Genomic DNA, 14,352 nt, shown 5'->3' with positions numbered 1-14,352 from the left:
AGAAAATATTATCATCAACAAAAATTGCAAAACGATTGATTTGTAAATTGTGTGTGTGCGTGTGGGTGGGTGGAAATGTTACCCAGTTTGATGATGTGGATTTTCTAAAACATTGCCAGCGTGGCAAAAAAAACATGAACAGGAATTACTTCAAACAGTCTTGTGAACTCGAATTTTCAGTTACAATGAAGAAAAAAAAATTCTGAACACAGAACACAATACTTTTTGATGTTCAATTTTGGAAAAAAAGAAATATCTTTATTAATTACATTTGGGGATATATATATAGAGAGAGAGAGAACATTTATAGATCATCATTGTTTTTGTTGGTTGGATCAATGTATATGGATCGTTTGTTGTTGTTGTTGTTTTATTGGCCATATATATGATGATTATTAATCAACAAATGAAAAACAATAAATAGTCTACAACAACAACAACAACAACGATCACACAACATGGATATAGGAATCATTTATTTATTTAGTCATTGAAACAGAATTAGTGAATGAGTGTTAGTGTTGGATGTGTCCTTATTAAGGGGAACACACATAGCCAACAAAATAAATAAAGGATAGAATGGAATCAACCCCAAAAACAAAAACAAAACAAAACAAAACAAACAAACGAACGTACAACCAAAATGGATTATTCCCAAATGGGATCAAGTTCTTAGAAAAGTAAATTCCAAAGTTTTCTCTCTCAATGGTTTTTTTCTCTTCTTCTCCTTCTTATTAGTATTGGGTGGTTTTGCTTTTGTTTTTCTCATCATTGTGTATGAGTGTGTGTGTGTGTGTGTTGGAACATTTAATGAAATAATATTTTTCAATGATTGTTGTGTTTGTGTTAGCAGCCTCAATCATTGGTCGGTTTGGTTATTAAATATTTTTTTTTCTAAATTCCGGTTTCTCCCTCTCACTTGGTGGTTAGTCTCAAATGATGATTATGATTATGTAACTGAATGAATGTATTTCTATTATTACAATAATAATAACTAAATACAATTACCGAATTGATGAATTTCTAAATCAAAATGAAAAAGAAAAAATCTGGGGCAGCAGATGTTATTATTATATTGTGTAGTTGGGGGTTTTTTTAATGAATTTTACCATCGATTCTGTTTGTGTGTGTGTGTGTGTGTGTGTTTGTGGACATTCGATTCTTGAAGCATCACATTCCCATCTCAAAAATATATGGGTCACACACACACATACACAGAGAGCACCAGAAAAACAAGTGAACAAGAAACCAAAATGAAAACTTGACCTATGATTCTTTTTTCCCGGTGAACAAAAAAAAAAGATTCGAAACTTAATTTATTTCTTCATCATCATCAATTCTTGCAATACTTACACATTAAATGTACACAACAACAAACATACACAGACCACATTTATTATGCAATAGAATCATGAGAAACGAATGATGAAGATGGAAAGAATTCCAAATGAGATATAGATAGGCTAATAGAATAATAAAGATATTGATGTAATGCATTGTTACTTGGTGTTTTCTTCTTTTGCAGTTCAGCTTTGGTTGCTGTGTGTATTTGTATCATTTACTTATTGTGATTGATTATTATTACTTACATGTTGTTGTTGTTGTTGTTATGTTTCAAATTTTTTCGATCTTTTTCTCTGGTGAATCAATGGAAATGATAAACAAGAAAAACCAAATGAGAATTCTGTGATTTAAACAACATTTTTTCGATCTATGATAAAGAGAAAAAAAAATCAAAATTATTCTGTTTGTGTGTTTGTAATGTATTTTTTACCATTGTCATTTTTTTTCGTCGTCGTCGTTGTTGTTGTTGTTTTGCTGTGTAATTACAATTTAGATTCAATTAAAACATCGTTGTTGTACATTTCATTCATTGATGATGATTCTTTTTGATGATGATGATGACGATGGTCATTTCTTAAGTTAAGAGAAAAGCACAGAAAAAAAACATTCGATCAATTTTCAATATCAAAATAAAAGTCAAGAGCGTGGTGGTAAGATAATTTGATATTTGTTCAGAGTGTTTGTTTATAGAATAATACTATATACACCAAAACTGTTCATTGATGTCCGGCTAATATGATTAGCATCGATGATTTTCATTCGAAATAATAAAGATCATCGTTTTTTTCTGTTTATCTCTCTCTCTCTATTTCTCTCCGAATCGATTTCAATCGATTATTGATAATTAATTTCAATTAGATTCATTTTCTTCATCATCATCATCATCATTATTATCATTGCTTTCTGGCTTTTTTAGAGTTTTCATGAGTCTCGTGTGTGTGTGTGTGTGTGTTTACAAGAAAAAAAGTTTTGCTTCACTGATGATGATCATGATGATGATGATGAGATCGACAAAATAAAATGAAAAAAAAACAATAATCGAATTTCGATCTTGTAGTCGTCGTCGTCGTCGTATTTGATTAGTGTTTGTTTTTTTCAATTGAAAAAAACACACAAACACATGTAGTATACTTGACAATATCAATTCAAATTCAATGCAAAACAATAAATGTTGATTAATTTTGATTTTTCAGAAAAGATTTGTTTTTGTACGTATAGTTAGAATCCATTTTGGGATTTTTTCTTTTCGAGAGAAACAAAAAAAAAAAATAAATCCCGAATTTCTCCGGAAAAAAAACATACAAACACACACACACATATGAAACAAATATATTGAATTGAATTGATGATCCGTGTATACATCATATACGAATCATCGTTCATTCAAACATTCGAATTTATGTGAATTTATTCTGAGTGGCACATATTCTGTAGATTTTTTTTTCATAGAATTTATCAATATTTTTGCCATTTTTGTTGAAGAAGATTTAAATAATTTTTTTTTTGTTTAGAATTGTAAAAGAATCATGTTTGTCTCTGATGTTTGTGTGTGTGTGTTTACAATTTCATGTTTTATTTTTTATTTTTCCATCAATTCAAATCCGTTACTTGCCATTCATTCATTCATCCATATACAATTCATTCATTCATTCACGAATAAATTATTCTTTTATTCTTTCCATTTATACATAGAAAACACACTAAACAACAATAACAAATGAAAAAAAAACCAGCCAGCCAACCAACCAATAATCATAATGATGATGATGAGAATATTTCAGCTTCTTAGCTTTTAGTTTGAATACGAAAAAAAAACGAAAACGGAATTTCAACTTGAAAATAAAAAAAAATTTCTCTCCAAAACAGAAACCAAGTAAAATCGATCGATACATTTGAACAACATGGACCGGATATATTGATATCCAGAAGGCAATGACGATATCAAGTTTTTTTGAAAAAAAAACAATTTCATTTCAAATACATAATGTAAATGGAATTTGATCAATCGAGAATTTTGAATTGAATTTATTCCTATGTTTCATTCCCGTCATTATCATCATCGTTGAGTTTTATCTCCATTAAAATAGATGTAATAAAAAAAAATTCTAGCAAAAGAGAAAGAAAACAAACAAATGAAAATATAGGATCAATGATCACAGCCTAAGTAATATGTTTATGTGTGTGTGTGTGTGTGTATTTATAATTGTTGAACGAGAATCAAAATAAAAAAAATTTGTTTGATTCACAATTTATTTTTCAATTCATCATTGAAGAATTAATCTCAACAACAACAAAAAAAAAATCTGGACGTTAAGCTGATTTCGAATGAGAGAGCAAGAGAAAAGCTTTTATGATCATCATCATCATTATTAGTTTGTATATTCTGGTCGTTTGGTGATATAATCCTGAAATCTGTTTGCACACACACGATTCCAGTGCTGGTGTGTGTGTGTGTGTGTATGTGTGATTTTGACTCAATTTGTCGCATACAAAAAAAAAGAACGAAAAACTGTGAAATGAAAAGAATCAACGGAAGAAAAAATTCATTAAAAATTTTCATCATTGAACATCAAACATATAGATGTTTTTTTTCTTTCTTCCAAATTCTCGAATCACAGGATTGGAAGAAAGAAAGAAAAGAAAAATGAGATGAAATTTTTTTTTTCTTCATACATACCATGATCTTCGTTTTTTCCATATGTATTTTCTTTAATTCATAAATTATTCATTTTATCTTTCTTTTTTTTCTATAGAAAAATTGATGATGATTTCCAATTCGAATGTTGATGATGATCATGATCATCAAAATGGGATCAACATATAAAAAAAACACACACACATATCGAATCACTATTTGTACAACAGTGACCTTTTTGAGTAAAATTCGAATATTTCTTTTTTCTTTATCGAAATATATCCGTTCTATATTTTAGCTGTGGCAGTGTTTTTTTTCGGTGGATTTTTTTTTCATTTTTGCAAATTAAATTTTTTTTTCTCTCATAAATAATGTCGACTAATAATCATGATAAAGGCGTATTTTCTACCATAGATGCCGATGATGATGATGATGACGATTTGAATGATTATGGACAATTTTCATTTGAAAGTAAGTCATTGGTTACTGTCTGTCTCATTTTCTTCATAAAAATCATCATCAATCAATTTTTCAGATATTGACAAGTCAAAACAAATTAAAAGACAAAAGACATCATCAAATTATAAACATGGTAAACAGAAGAAAATAACAGATTTTTTCAACATTTTCAATCAAGATAAAAATGTTGATTCAAACGTGGAATCGTCTTCTGTTATTCAAAATGATCAAGCTAAATCGAAATATGGCGATCATGATGATGATACAACCTTAAAATTATTCGTGACCACTTCTTCATCTTACGACATTTGTGAAGGCAAAACACAACACGGTGAGCAACAAGCTTTTTACCATGTAAACAAATTCCATGTGATCATAACATTGACTTTTATTTATTTATTTTTGTTCGAAAGTTAATATTCGAAACAAAAAAATGGAACTTCGGTCTGGCAAGATTGCATCTTATTCAAGAAAAAAGAACGAGACAAAATCCAAAGCTCCATCATCAAAACAAACTGTTACGAAGCCCAAAAAAGATTCAATACCGAAAAAACCTCCTGTCAAAAAAAATGTCAAACAAAAATCAAATCCAAAAAAAACCAAAACAAATACTGTTCATAGTGATGATCTCGATCATGGTATAGTTCAAAAAGATTGTGGTCGATCAACTGCAGCCATTCGAAAGATGAGTAAATTTGAAAAAATTCAGAAAAATTATGCAAAAATTGATCTTTTTGAAAAAAAATTGGCAAAAGCTTTGGATGTCAATCTTGGACCATCGATCGAAATTGAAAATTCTAGTCTTCAAAACGTGGAACAAATGAACGAACCGGACAAATGTCAAACAATTTGTTTCAATGAAAAGATTGATTATAGTAGATATTTATTTCAAAAAAATCAATCCGAACGAATCGGTCAATGTTTGCTCGATATTCTACAATCACCGTCAAAAAACAGCATTAATTTGAAAGAACTTTATCAAAATTGTTGCGACCCATTTGGTATTGTTCACTTTATATCCGATGAATTTGACCAAAATGAAACGAATATGGAAGACCTATACAAATGTTTATGTAAATTCAATAAATTGATTGAAATATTCAGCGAACAAGCTCGTATTGATCAAATTTTTATCACCACTAGCAACAATAATGATATGTTCATCAATGATGCAGGAATTCTGGCAGAATATATAAATTTATTCCTAAACGAAATGATCAAAGTCAATCATTTGAAGAAAAATTTATCGAACAATTTTTTGGCCATTCCATTCATCTATATATTATTTGTGCAGAAAATTGCCATACATAATTTGAAAAATTCAACACCAATCGATCTGTTAACCATTGAACTGATCGATTCGATTCCATATCATTTTGGTATTCTATTACAAAATTCAATTGGTGAATCAAAATCACAACAGCTACAAAGCCAATTGTTAGCCATATTGATTATGGGAATGAAAGAAGTTTTCGATGTATTGGATCATGATCTTGAAAAATTTGCACAGCTTTTAGAAACAATTCTAATATGTCAATTGAAATGTATGGATTTATTGAATGAATTTTGGTGGCCACAACAGAATCAATATAATCTTGAACAACATGAAATGGAGAAATATGAAGATAATAAAATGAACGAATTATTACTATGTCAATTGTATAGTTTGCTTTCAATGAAAACTATATTTCGAATACATTTGAAATATCCTGAATTAATCACAGCAAGAACAACAACATTGATTAAACAAACAAAAATTATCAATTATGATTTTTTGTTTAAAATTGGCCATCATTTTCGCAAGTTATTTTCACAAATTTTTCATCAAATTTCATCATCATCAAATTCAGCTAATTTATTTGGAAATTTTTTCCATTACATATTTCGTTGGCATAATGCTGACAATATCGATAAATGTATTGAAAAACATTTCGATAATGAATCATCATTGAAATCAATACAGATTATATGCATTATAGACACACTATCCGAACTAATGATGATGATGCCATATGATGAATGTAAAAGAAATGGCCATCATTTTCATTTATTCTGGTTATTATTTATATTGATCAAATTGAAAAATGGATTATTAATGAAACCTGAAGAAGCGATTGATTTTAATCGTATTCGTAATGATTTTAGCCAAGCAATTAAACCAATGGAAAATATTCAATGGCGTGAATTGCCACAAGGTTCACAATCGTATTTGGCTGATTTTATACTTGCTTATAGTAAAAATTTTGGTATCGATTCGGTTAGTTTTTTTTAAATTTCTATTTTTTTCAAATTTTTAACTTTTTTTTTAATTTTTCATGCATATAGTTTGTGATCGATCTCTGTAAATACATGATAAATATACCGAAAATCGAAATGGGGGTTAGTTGAAATTTGAAACATTTGAAATTTTATTATCATACTAATTCTATCATTTCTCTAAACCTTATAGTTTAAAATGATCGTTCAGCCTTTGATTTCCTATCAATTCGCCAAATAATGTTGGATGATAACGATGATCCCTTGTACGAATTGTTTTTACATTTTGGATCTCGCACAATAACAGCTACAGTATCAACCGGAAAAAAAATCCAAACAAACAAGTCAAGTTTCCATTGTGGTCCAATTTTTCAATTATTTCCTTTTTTTTCTCTCTTTCTCTCTGTGTGTGTGTGTTACCATCAAATTGTCAATATAATATGGTTGTTGCACACATATTACAAACGAGATAATGACATCCAGTCGATTCTTATCCGTTTGGAACAAACAAACAAAAAAAACTTACATGGTTTCTGTTTTTTTTTTCTCTTTCTCTTTCTATTTTTTTACATTTCAATTGAATTAAATTATTGAGTTAGTTGAACAACAACAAATGACAAGAATGAATGGAAAAGAAAAAAAAAGTTTTTTTTTCTTGTCATTTTGTGACTTTATAATACGCCCGCGTTGCAATTTGCTATATTTTAGAAAAGTTTATTTTCTCCTATAGAAAGATAGGAAAAAAAACGATTCACTTTTTACCGGTTTGAAAATGAAAAAAAAATTCTGTTTTTTTTTGTTGGACAAATATATCGACATTCGATTCGATTCGATACAATACACTGTCGCTATGATGATGGTAATTGAATTTAAACAGAATAATAAAGTAATAATGTCTATTTGTGTGTATCAAGGTAAATTTTCATTATTTTTATTCTTGTTTAATTCAATTTTCGATATTCGTGAATCGTTTGCAATTTTTCGTTTTTTTTCCTCTATCCTACAACCAGCATTCATTCGTGCATGCATTTATTTTGGCAGAGATTATTTAGAATCACTGTAGAATCACTATATAATACATGAAGAATACTTACAGAAAATTTTTCGGAAAAAAAAATTGAATCTATTGATCGTTTTTCGTTATTGTTGTGTTTGTTTGTTTGTTGTTGTTCTATAATCATCATCATCGTCATTATGTTGTTACACATTATATCATTATGTGTATTGGTGGTGGGGTTGTTGTTGTTGTTGTTGGTTTTTTTTCATCCTCGTCATTTACAGATTGTCACGAATATCATATTTGTTTTCGCAGAAAAAGCAGCAGCATAGATAGAAGAGAATGTTTGATGAATTTTTTTTTATTATTTTCTTCATGTTTTTCATCTTTATTCTCAAACAAATTGATAAATTTAAGAAGCAAAACTTTTTTTCCGGATATTTCATTATTGTTTTGTCGCCGTTGTTGATCATGTTTTGAGGTTTTTATTTGTCTTTTTTCTCAAACAGAAAAAAATTGCGATAAATTCACATTTTTCATTGGATGATGAAAATGATGATGATGATATCACGTTAATCGTTTCAAATAGGCCATCCATCCATCTATCCTTTTGGAGATTGATAGTTATATATCTCATTTCTCCCTCCCCCCTCCGGTATAATGTTCCAGATGAAATGAAAACAAAACAAAAAAAATTCCCGTTTCTATTTTTACTCGCACGGTTCGCTCATTCGTGTTTCGAATGTTTGATCGTTCGATCGAATCAAAAAAAAAACTAGAGAAAGAGAAACATTAATGTTCACTTTATGTTGTGCGTTTGTTGACGACTTTGCCTTCATCATCATCTTCTTTTTTTTTCACCAAACCAACCAACAAAAAAAACGACATAAATTCATTTAAATTCGAATTCGAACTCTGAAAAAAAACTTAACGACCTTAAAAGTCAAAAAACAAGATGATGATGATGACGATGACAACTATGGAATCAAAAAAAGCAAGAAAAAAAAGATCACCAAAAAAAAGAGAGAGAGACAAGCCGCCAAAAAAAAAGTTGAAAATTCAAACATTTTTTTTTTAAAGAAAGAAAAAACTTCTGAAACACACACAAACACACATGGTAGACCTTTGGAGAAAAAAAAGTGAAAAGAAAAATAATGTTTAAAACAGAAGTTGAACATCGATAAGAATTTTTTTTTTCGTTTTTAATGTTACACCATTTCTACTACGCTTTTTCATGTCATCATCATCATCATCACAGTTGTTTCACAATTTATTCCATCATCATCAATATTGATGCCAAAGCAAGATTTTTTTTTATTTCGTTGCCAATTCACTGATCAAACATTGGCCAAAAAAAAAACATTTATTTCATGCATCTTTGTGTGAATGTGAATGTCCAAATGTGTCGAATTATAAAAATGATACACGAACATTCATTCATTCATTTTTTTCTGAATCATCATATAAATCAACAAATCAGTTCAGTCTTTTTTTTTTTTTTTGGTTTTGTTTTGCATTCACAATTCATTCATAACATTGATGCAAGTCAGGCCCTGGCTTGATTGTCATCATCATCGCATTTCATTCAAGTCCTTAGTTATATGGAACTTTAAATGCCAATGTCATAATAATGATGATGATGATGGTCTTGATGATGGAACAAACAAACAAACAGAAAAAAAAGTAAATGTTCGATCCATTCACACACACACATATAGAGAATATCATTCTCTCTAAATCTCAATTCAACATATAAACGCAAGATGGGCAGGAAGAATAAAAAAAATGATACGATTCTTATGTAACAACAATATATTCATCATCACTGTGTATTTATGTCACAAGGGATAGACGAGGGTGGGTGGTTTTTTGAATATAGAAAAGAATATCATTTTTTGTTGTTGTTGTTCAAAACAATATTTTCTACATTGTATATGTGATGATATATAACGAATATATCATTTTCAAAAATCTTGTTGACAAATCCATTTTCTACATTTTCACATTACCGTTGTCGTCTTCGTTGTTGACGATGATGATAATGATGGCGACAATTCAGTGATTCATAAATTTATTGTCATCATCGTCATCGTCATCATCATAATCATCGTAGCCGTTTGAAATGACAATTTTTTTTTGTTGTTGGAACAACAAAAAAAAACTATTAGGAATGTAATACTTTTTCTCTTGAAAATGGAAGATGATGATGATGGTAAAATGAAAAAAAAAATTATTTATTCGTCCGATTCATTTTCATCATTATCATTATCATTATGATTTCCATTTAAAATAAAGTTGTTTTTTTTTGTTGATTCCATCATCACTTCATCAATTGCGATCATCTTCTGTAGTATAACCAAGAAAGAGAGAGAGAGAGAGAGAGAGATGGTGATGATGAAAAGAGGTGATAATCGTCGTTTTTGTCATCGTCAATCATCAACAATGATTATGATGATAATGGAAATGAATTTAGCTTGATTGTAGGAAAAAAATATAGAATGTTATTTCGTAATAGAATGACGACCGTGATGATGATGATTTACATAAATTCTTCTTCGCTCTCATAGTCAATTATTTTTATCATTTTTTTTTCTTCCGTTATGATGAATTTCCATTTGAATTTTTCCAAGTCGTCCACCTTTGTGAATCGATTTTTTCTTCCTTTTTTCCGATCAGTCATTATCGAATAGTTTTTTTCGCTTAATATTCATATATATGGTTCCAGTTGAATTTTTTTTGATTTTATCGCTATCTCATTCTCGCCGGCAATGGTATGATACCCGTTATTCCATTATTGCATTCTATTATGGAAAAAATAGGTAAAATTATGGCTTTTATTTTCGTGCTTGAATATAAAAAAAAAATATCAGTGACAACGGAAATACATCCGTCAACCAAGAAAAAAAGACGGATGTCTTTTGTGTTATCAAGAAAGAAAGAAAGAAAAACTTGATTGGAAATAAAAGCTTAGAAAATGAAAGAAACTTTTTTTCGGAGGTAAAGAAAAAATTTTCGAAAACTCACCTTAATGATTATTCTTCGTTTGTTCGTTCGGTTGACACACACACACACACACATATTTATTCGAAATTGAAAAAGTAAATTTTTTCAGAGATTTTTCGTTATCAACAGCTTTCTATTAAAAATAATCTGTCATTGACAATCATCATTATCGTAAAAATTCAATTTTCATACCTTTCATATGTAGGTGTGTGTGTGTTTGTGATCACAAACACATTTGTACATTATCCAATTTGGGCAAAATGTCTAAAAAAAATTTTTTTTTGTTTTTGATTTTCCAGTTCATTTTTCTTTTCATTGATGTCCTTGTTCTGTATTTCAGTTCCGTTGTGAGTAGGTTCCAAAATTTACACTTTTCCGCTATAATTATGGATGAGTGAACAATTTGAGACTTTGTTTTTCGTCTTCATATATTAGATGGATGGATTGAATTGTCGAATTGAAAATGAAATGAATTTTGTGTATTTTTTCCACCATTCTCTTCTTCAAATAATAGATTTGATTTCAATCAACAAAATTAACCAAGTTTATATGGCCACAACATTGTTGGCTCACTACTACTATTATCATCATCATCATCATCATTACAACCACAATCAATGATGGGGAATTATTTTTTCATTCGGATGACTTTCTCTCTAGTTAGTTGTGTGAACAACAACGGCCACAAGCAAGAATATAATTATATCAAATTAAAGACCAGTGTGTGTGGACAATGGTAATAATAATGGAAAGAACAATGTCACACTATCAGTTTTTTCTCATTTTTTTTTCCTCGTTGATTGAATTTGTTAATTTAATAAATAATTTTTTCCTTTCATGGTAGGATCTTCCAGAAAACCAAAAGTTTCATCATCACCGTAGATTATTATGGCCAATTATAGATTTTTTTGTGTGTAGGCAATTTTGTCACAATTTGCGGATTGATAGAGAAAGAGAGAAAAAAAATGATGTTTATTATCATTCATCAGTAGAGAAAAAAAAACAAAATTCTGGACACGTACCTTATGGGTCATTCGACTAAATGATCATCATCAATGGATTTTTGTTCTATGAAATTCTTGTCTTTTTTTTCATTACTGTTAGATTTTTCCAGTACAATTGGAATTCATTCAAACAATTTTTTTTTTGTAAGTAAAATTTAGGTTTTTTTGTTCTTTTTTTGACCTGAATTAATTGATGATCCAGGTTTAATTTGATGATGGTGTTGATGGGAAACTTTTTTCAGTTTGTTTTTTTTTGTCACTTTCATAGAATTGTACAAATTTTTGTTTTTTTCATGATTCGTTGTTGTTGTTGTCGTTATTGTTGCTGTTGCTGTCGTAATTAATTAATTTAATCAACCAACTTATGATTGGTTGGTTTTCTGTTGGATCATCATTATTAGTTGACTAAAAACTTTTTGTTGTTGTTGTTACAAGTAATTTTAATTTCAAATTATCACCAGAAAAAAAGTATCGAAAAGCACAAGGATAATATATTCTTCTTCTGGATACAAATCGTATAGCAGCAGAAGCAGCAGCAGACATGGGGAAATCAGATTGAATTTAACTTATGAGAATCGAAATTTCATTCATTCACTTACAAAGTTTTCCGGTAACAGGATCCTTGATGGATTGATGAAAAAAACTTTTCATCCGTTTTTTGTTTTTCTTTCTGATTCGGGAAAAGAATTTTTCATTTATCTTTTTTTGTTGTTGTCTCTTCGTTTGATGATGATGATTATTATTTTTTTCTGTGACAATATTTTATCCATTTGAAACCCGAACGAACAAAATGGAAAAAAAAGTGAAATGAAACTCTTTGCTAAATGTATAGATATGGTTGTTTAGTAGTGATGATTTTTTTAAAGATGAGAAAAAAATGATGACACTGATGATGACGATTATCGAAGAAAATCTATTAATTTTCAATCATCACGAATCATATAACAACGATGATGACGATCACATTGCGAATTTCTGATAAAGAAAACGAAAAAAAACAAAAGATCAGTTTGATGATAAGCAAACAAAATATTACGAACCTTTTTTTCTCCAATTTCAATCGAATCGAATGTTGTGTTTGAAAATTCGTCTACGGGTTTTTTTTCTTTCTTTTTTCTGGTTTGTGAATCCAACTATTACAATAAGAAAAACGATTCTTTTCTCATCGTAAAATGCTGGATGATGAAAAAAAAAATTGGAAAAAAGAATCATTAATTTCATTTTCAGCTTTTCTTTGCTTAGAGAATTTCGTTTTCGTTTCTTCTTCTTTATTTTTTTTCTTATCAACGAATAGCCACCATTGATAGATAAAATCAGATGTTTGTGTGTATTGTAAACGATTCGGGCCAATAGAGACACAACAAAAACATTGACTATGGTACAAACACAGATAAATAGATAGTTATTGACACTGAAAATGGCCATAGATCCATAAACAGATCTTGTTTAGTTCATTCACGATTTACTTGTGATTTATTATATTTTTCATTTCACGGCAATGGAAAAATGATGTTGAAGGACGATAAATATACGAACAAGCAAATATTGAATCCGAAAATGATTCTTTTTTGTCTTTTTGTCTCGATTAGGGTCAAGTTAGCCGGTCGCAATGATTTTTTTCTCTCGCTTTTACATGTTTTTGATGTAACCAAAAACAAAACGATCGTTGTATCGACCACTATATCTTGGTGGCAGTTGAGAAATTTTTTGCACATTAGAGCTTCTGAAGATGTTGTTTTCGATTTTTTTTTGTCATCAAAGTTTTTCTTTTTTATTATTACGGTTCAATAAATATAGTCAAGCAGCAAAAAGAAAACAAAAAAATTTTCAGTGTCCGAAAAAAAAATCGAAAAACATTGATGTAAATCAAATATGCTGCCCTCTATGGACGGCTTTATTAAACAAGCCGGCTCAGCTTCGCCGCATTAAATGCAAAGTTTATACACAGTGCAAGCACTTGGCGAGTGTAAAAGTTGCAGTTACTCACAAACAAGCCTCATAATAGAAGTGATGATGATGATAATGATAATAGAAGTGATTTCAATTTTGTATTTATTTATGATATGGTGATGATGATGATGAGAAAAAAAATGCAATTTTGTTAAAAATTGAAATAACAAAATCCCACTAATAAGGCCGTTATTCTAGAATAAACGGATGATGATGAAATTGGGTTATTTTTAAATTTAAATAACCAAAAACCAATGTTGTCATGGTAATCCAAATTCCATTTGGAACGTAGGTTCGAATCGAATATCAATTCTCGTAACCTTCGATTTCGTAGGAAAATTGGATTTACCAAAATGACCATTAGGTTCCTCCATTGGGCATTAATGGGTTAATATCAAATGCCAAAGGGCATTAACATTCATACCACCCCAAAAAGATGGGAAAATTTTAAAATGTCAGTGGAGAAAGTGTTCAGAAAGAAAATTCAAAAATATGTGTGGATATATCCATCATGAATATTTCAAGCATCAAAAGTGATTGGTAACATTGATTTGGAGAACAAATTCTCGGAAGCAAGCAAATTGATAAAACGTGACCTTGTTTTGGTAGCCAGTTCATATCTTTAAAATATTTATTAAACACATAAAAATGAATAAATACTTTATTAAATGATTTTCATATATTGTTGTTAATGTAATGATTAC

The 14,352-nt window shown here is 29.2% G+C and overlaps 1 protein-coding gene and 1 long non-coding RNA gene across 3 annotated transcripts; one reads left to right on the top strand and one right to left on the bottom strand.

Moving 5' to 3' along the window:
- Positions 1-287: 287 nt before the first annotated feature.
- Positions 288-14,312, bottom strand: LOC124495166 (uncharacterized). Its single transcript, XR_006959265.2, has 10 exons — positions 12,739-14,312; positions 12,298-12,673; positions 11,717-12,200; positions 10,887-11,541; positions 10,716-10,827; positions 7,789-10,492; positions 1,775-1,917; positions 1,590-1,711; positions 1,354-1,463; positions 288-1,274 (listed from the first exon to the last, which is right to left on the bottom strand). It is a non-coding gene; the product is annotated as an uncharacterized LOC124495166 (long non-coding RNA).
- On the top strand, positions 4,098-7,308 carry LOC124495101 (uncharacterized). Of its 2 annotated transcripts, XM_075729495.1 has the most exons (6): positions 4,098-4,221; positions 4,376-4,450; positions 4,515-4,769; positions 4,852-6,695; positions 6,764-6,817; positions 6,888-7,308. In XM_075729495.1, the coding sequence occupies exons 1-6, from the start codon at positions 4,125-4,127 to the stop codon at positions 6,933-6,935; spliced, it is 2,373 nt and encodes a 790-aa protein (XP_075585610.1). In that variant the 5' UTR covers positions 4,098-4,124; the 3' UTR covers positions 6,936-7,308. The 2 variants fall into 2 exon arrangements, with proteins under 2 accessions (XP_075585610.1, XP_046914385.2); XM_047058429.2 differs by lacking the exon at positions 4,098-4,221 and having other exon boundaries at positions 4,263-4,450.
- Positions 14,313-14,352: the final 40 nt, after the last annotated feature.

This window comes from Dermatophagoides farinae, chromosome 3, assembly GCF_024713945.1.
Source record: "Dermatophagoides farinae isolate YC_2012a chromosome 3, ASM2471394v1, whole genome shotgun sequence".
Lineage (NCBI taxonomy): Eukaryota > Metazoa > Arthropoda > Arachnida > Sarcoptiformes > Pyroglyphidae > Dermatophagoides > Dermatophagoides farinae.
The sequence above is the reverse complement of the archived record's forward strand: the minus strand, read 5'-3'. Positions and strand labels throughout refer to the sequence as shown.

Bases quoted from the DNA above. Each gene is read 5' to 3' on its own strand.
- LOC124495101 (XM_075729495.1), top strand. From the start codon at position 4,125: ATGTTGATGATGATCATGATCATCAAAATGGGATCAACATATAAAAAA. The intron at 4,222-4,375 runs GTAAAATTCGAA...ATCATGATAAAG, and splicing joins TACAACAGTGACCTTTTTGA to GCGTATTTTCTACCATAGAT. The intron at 4,770-4,851 runs GTGAGCAACAAG...TTTGTTCGAAAG, and splicing joins TGAAGGCAAAACACAACACG to TTAATATTCGAAACAAAAAA.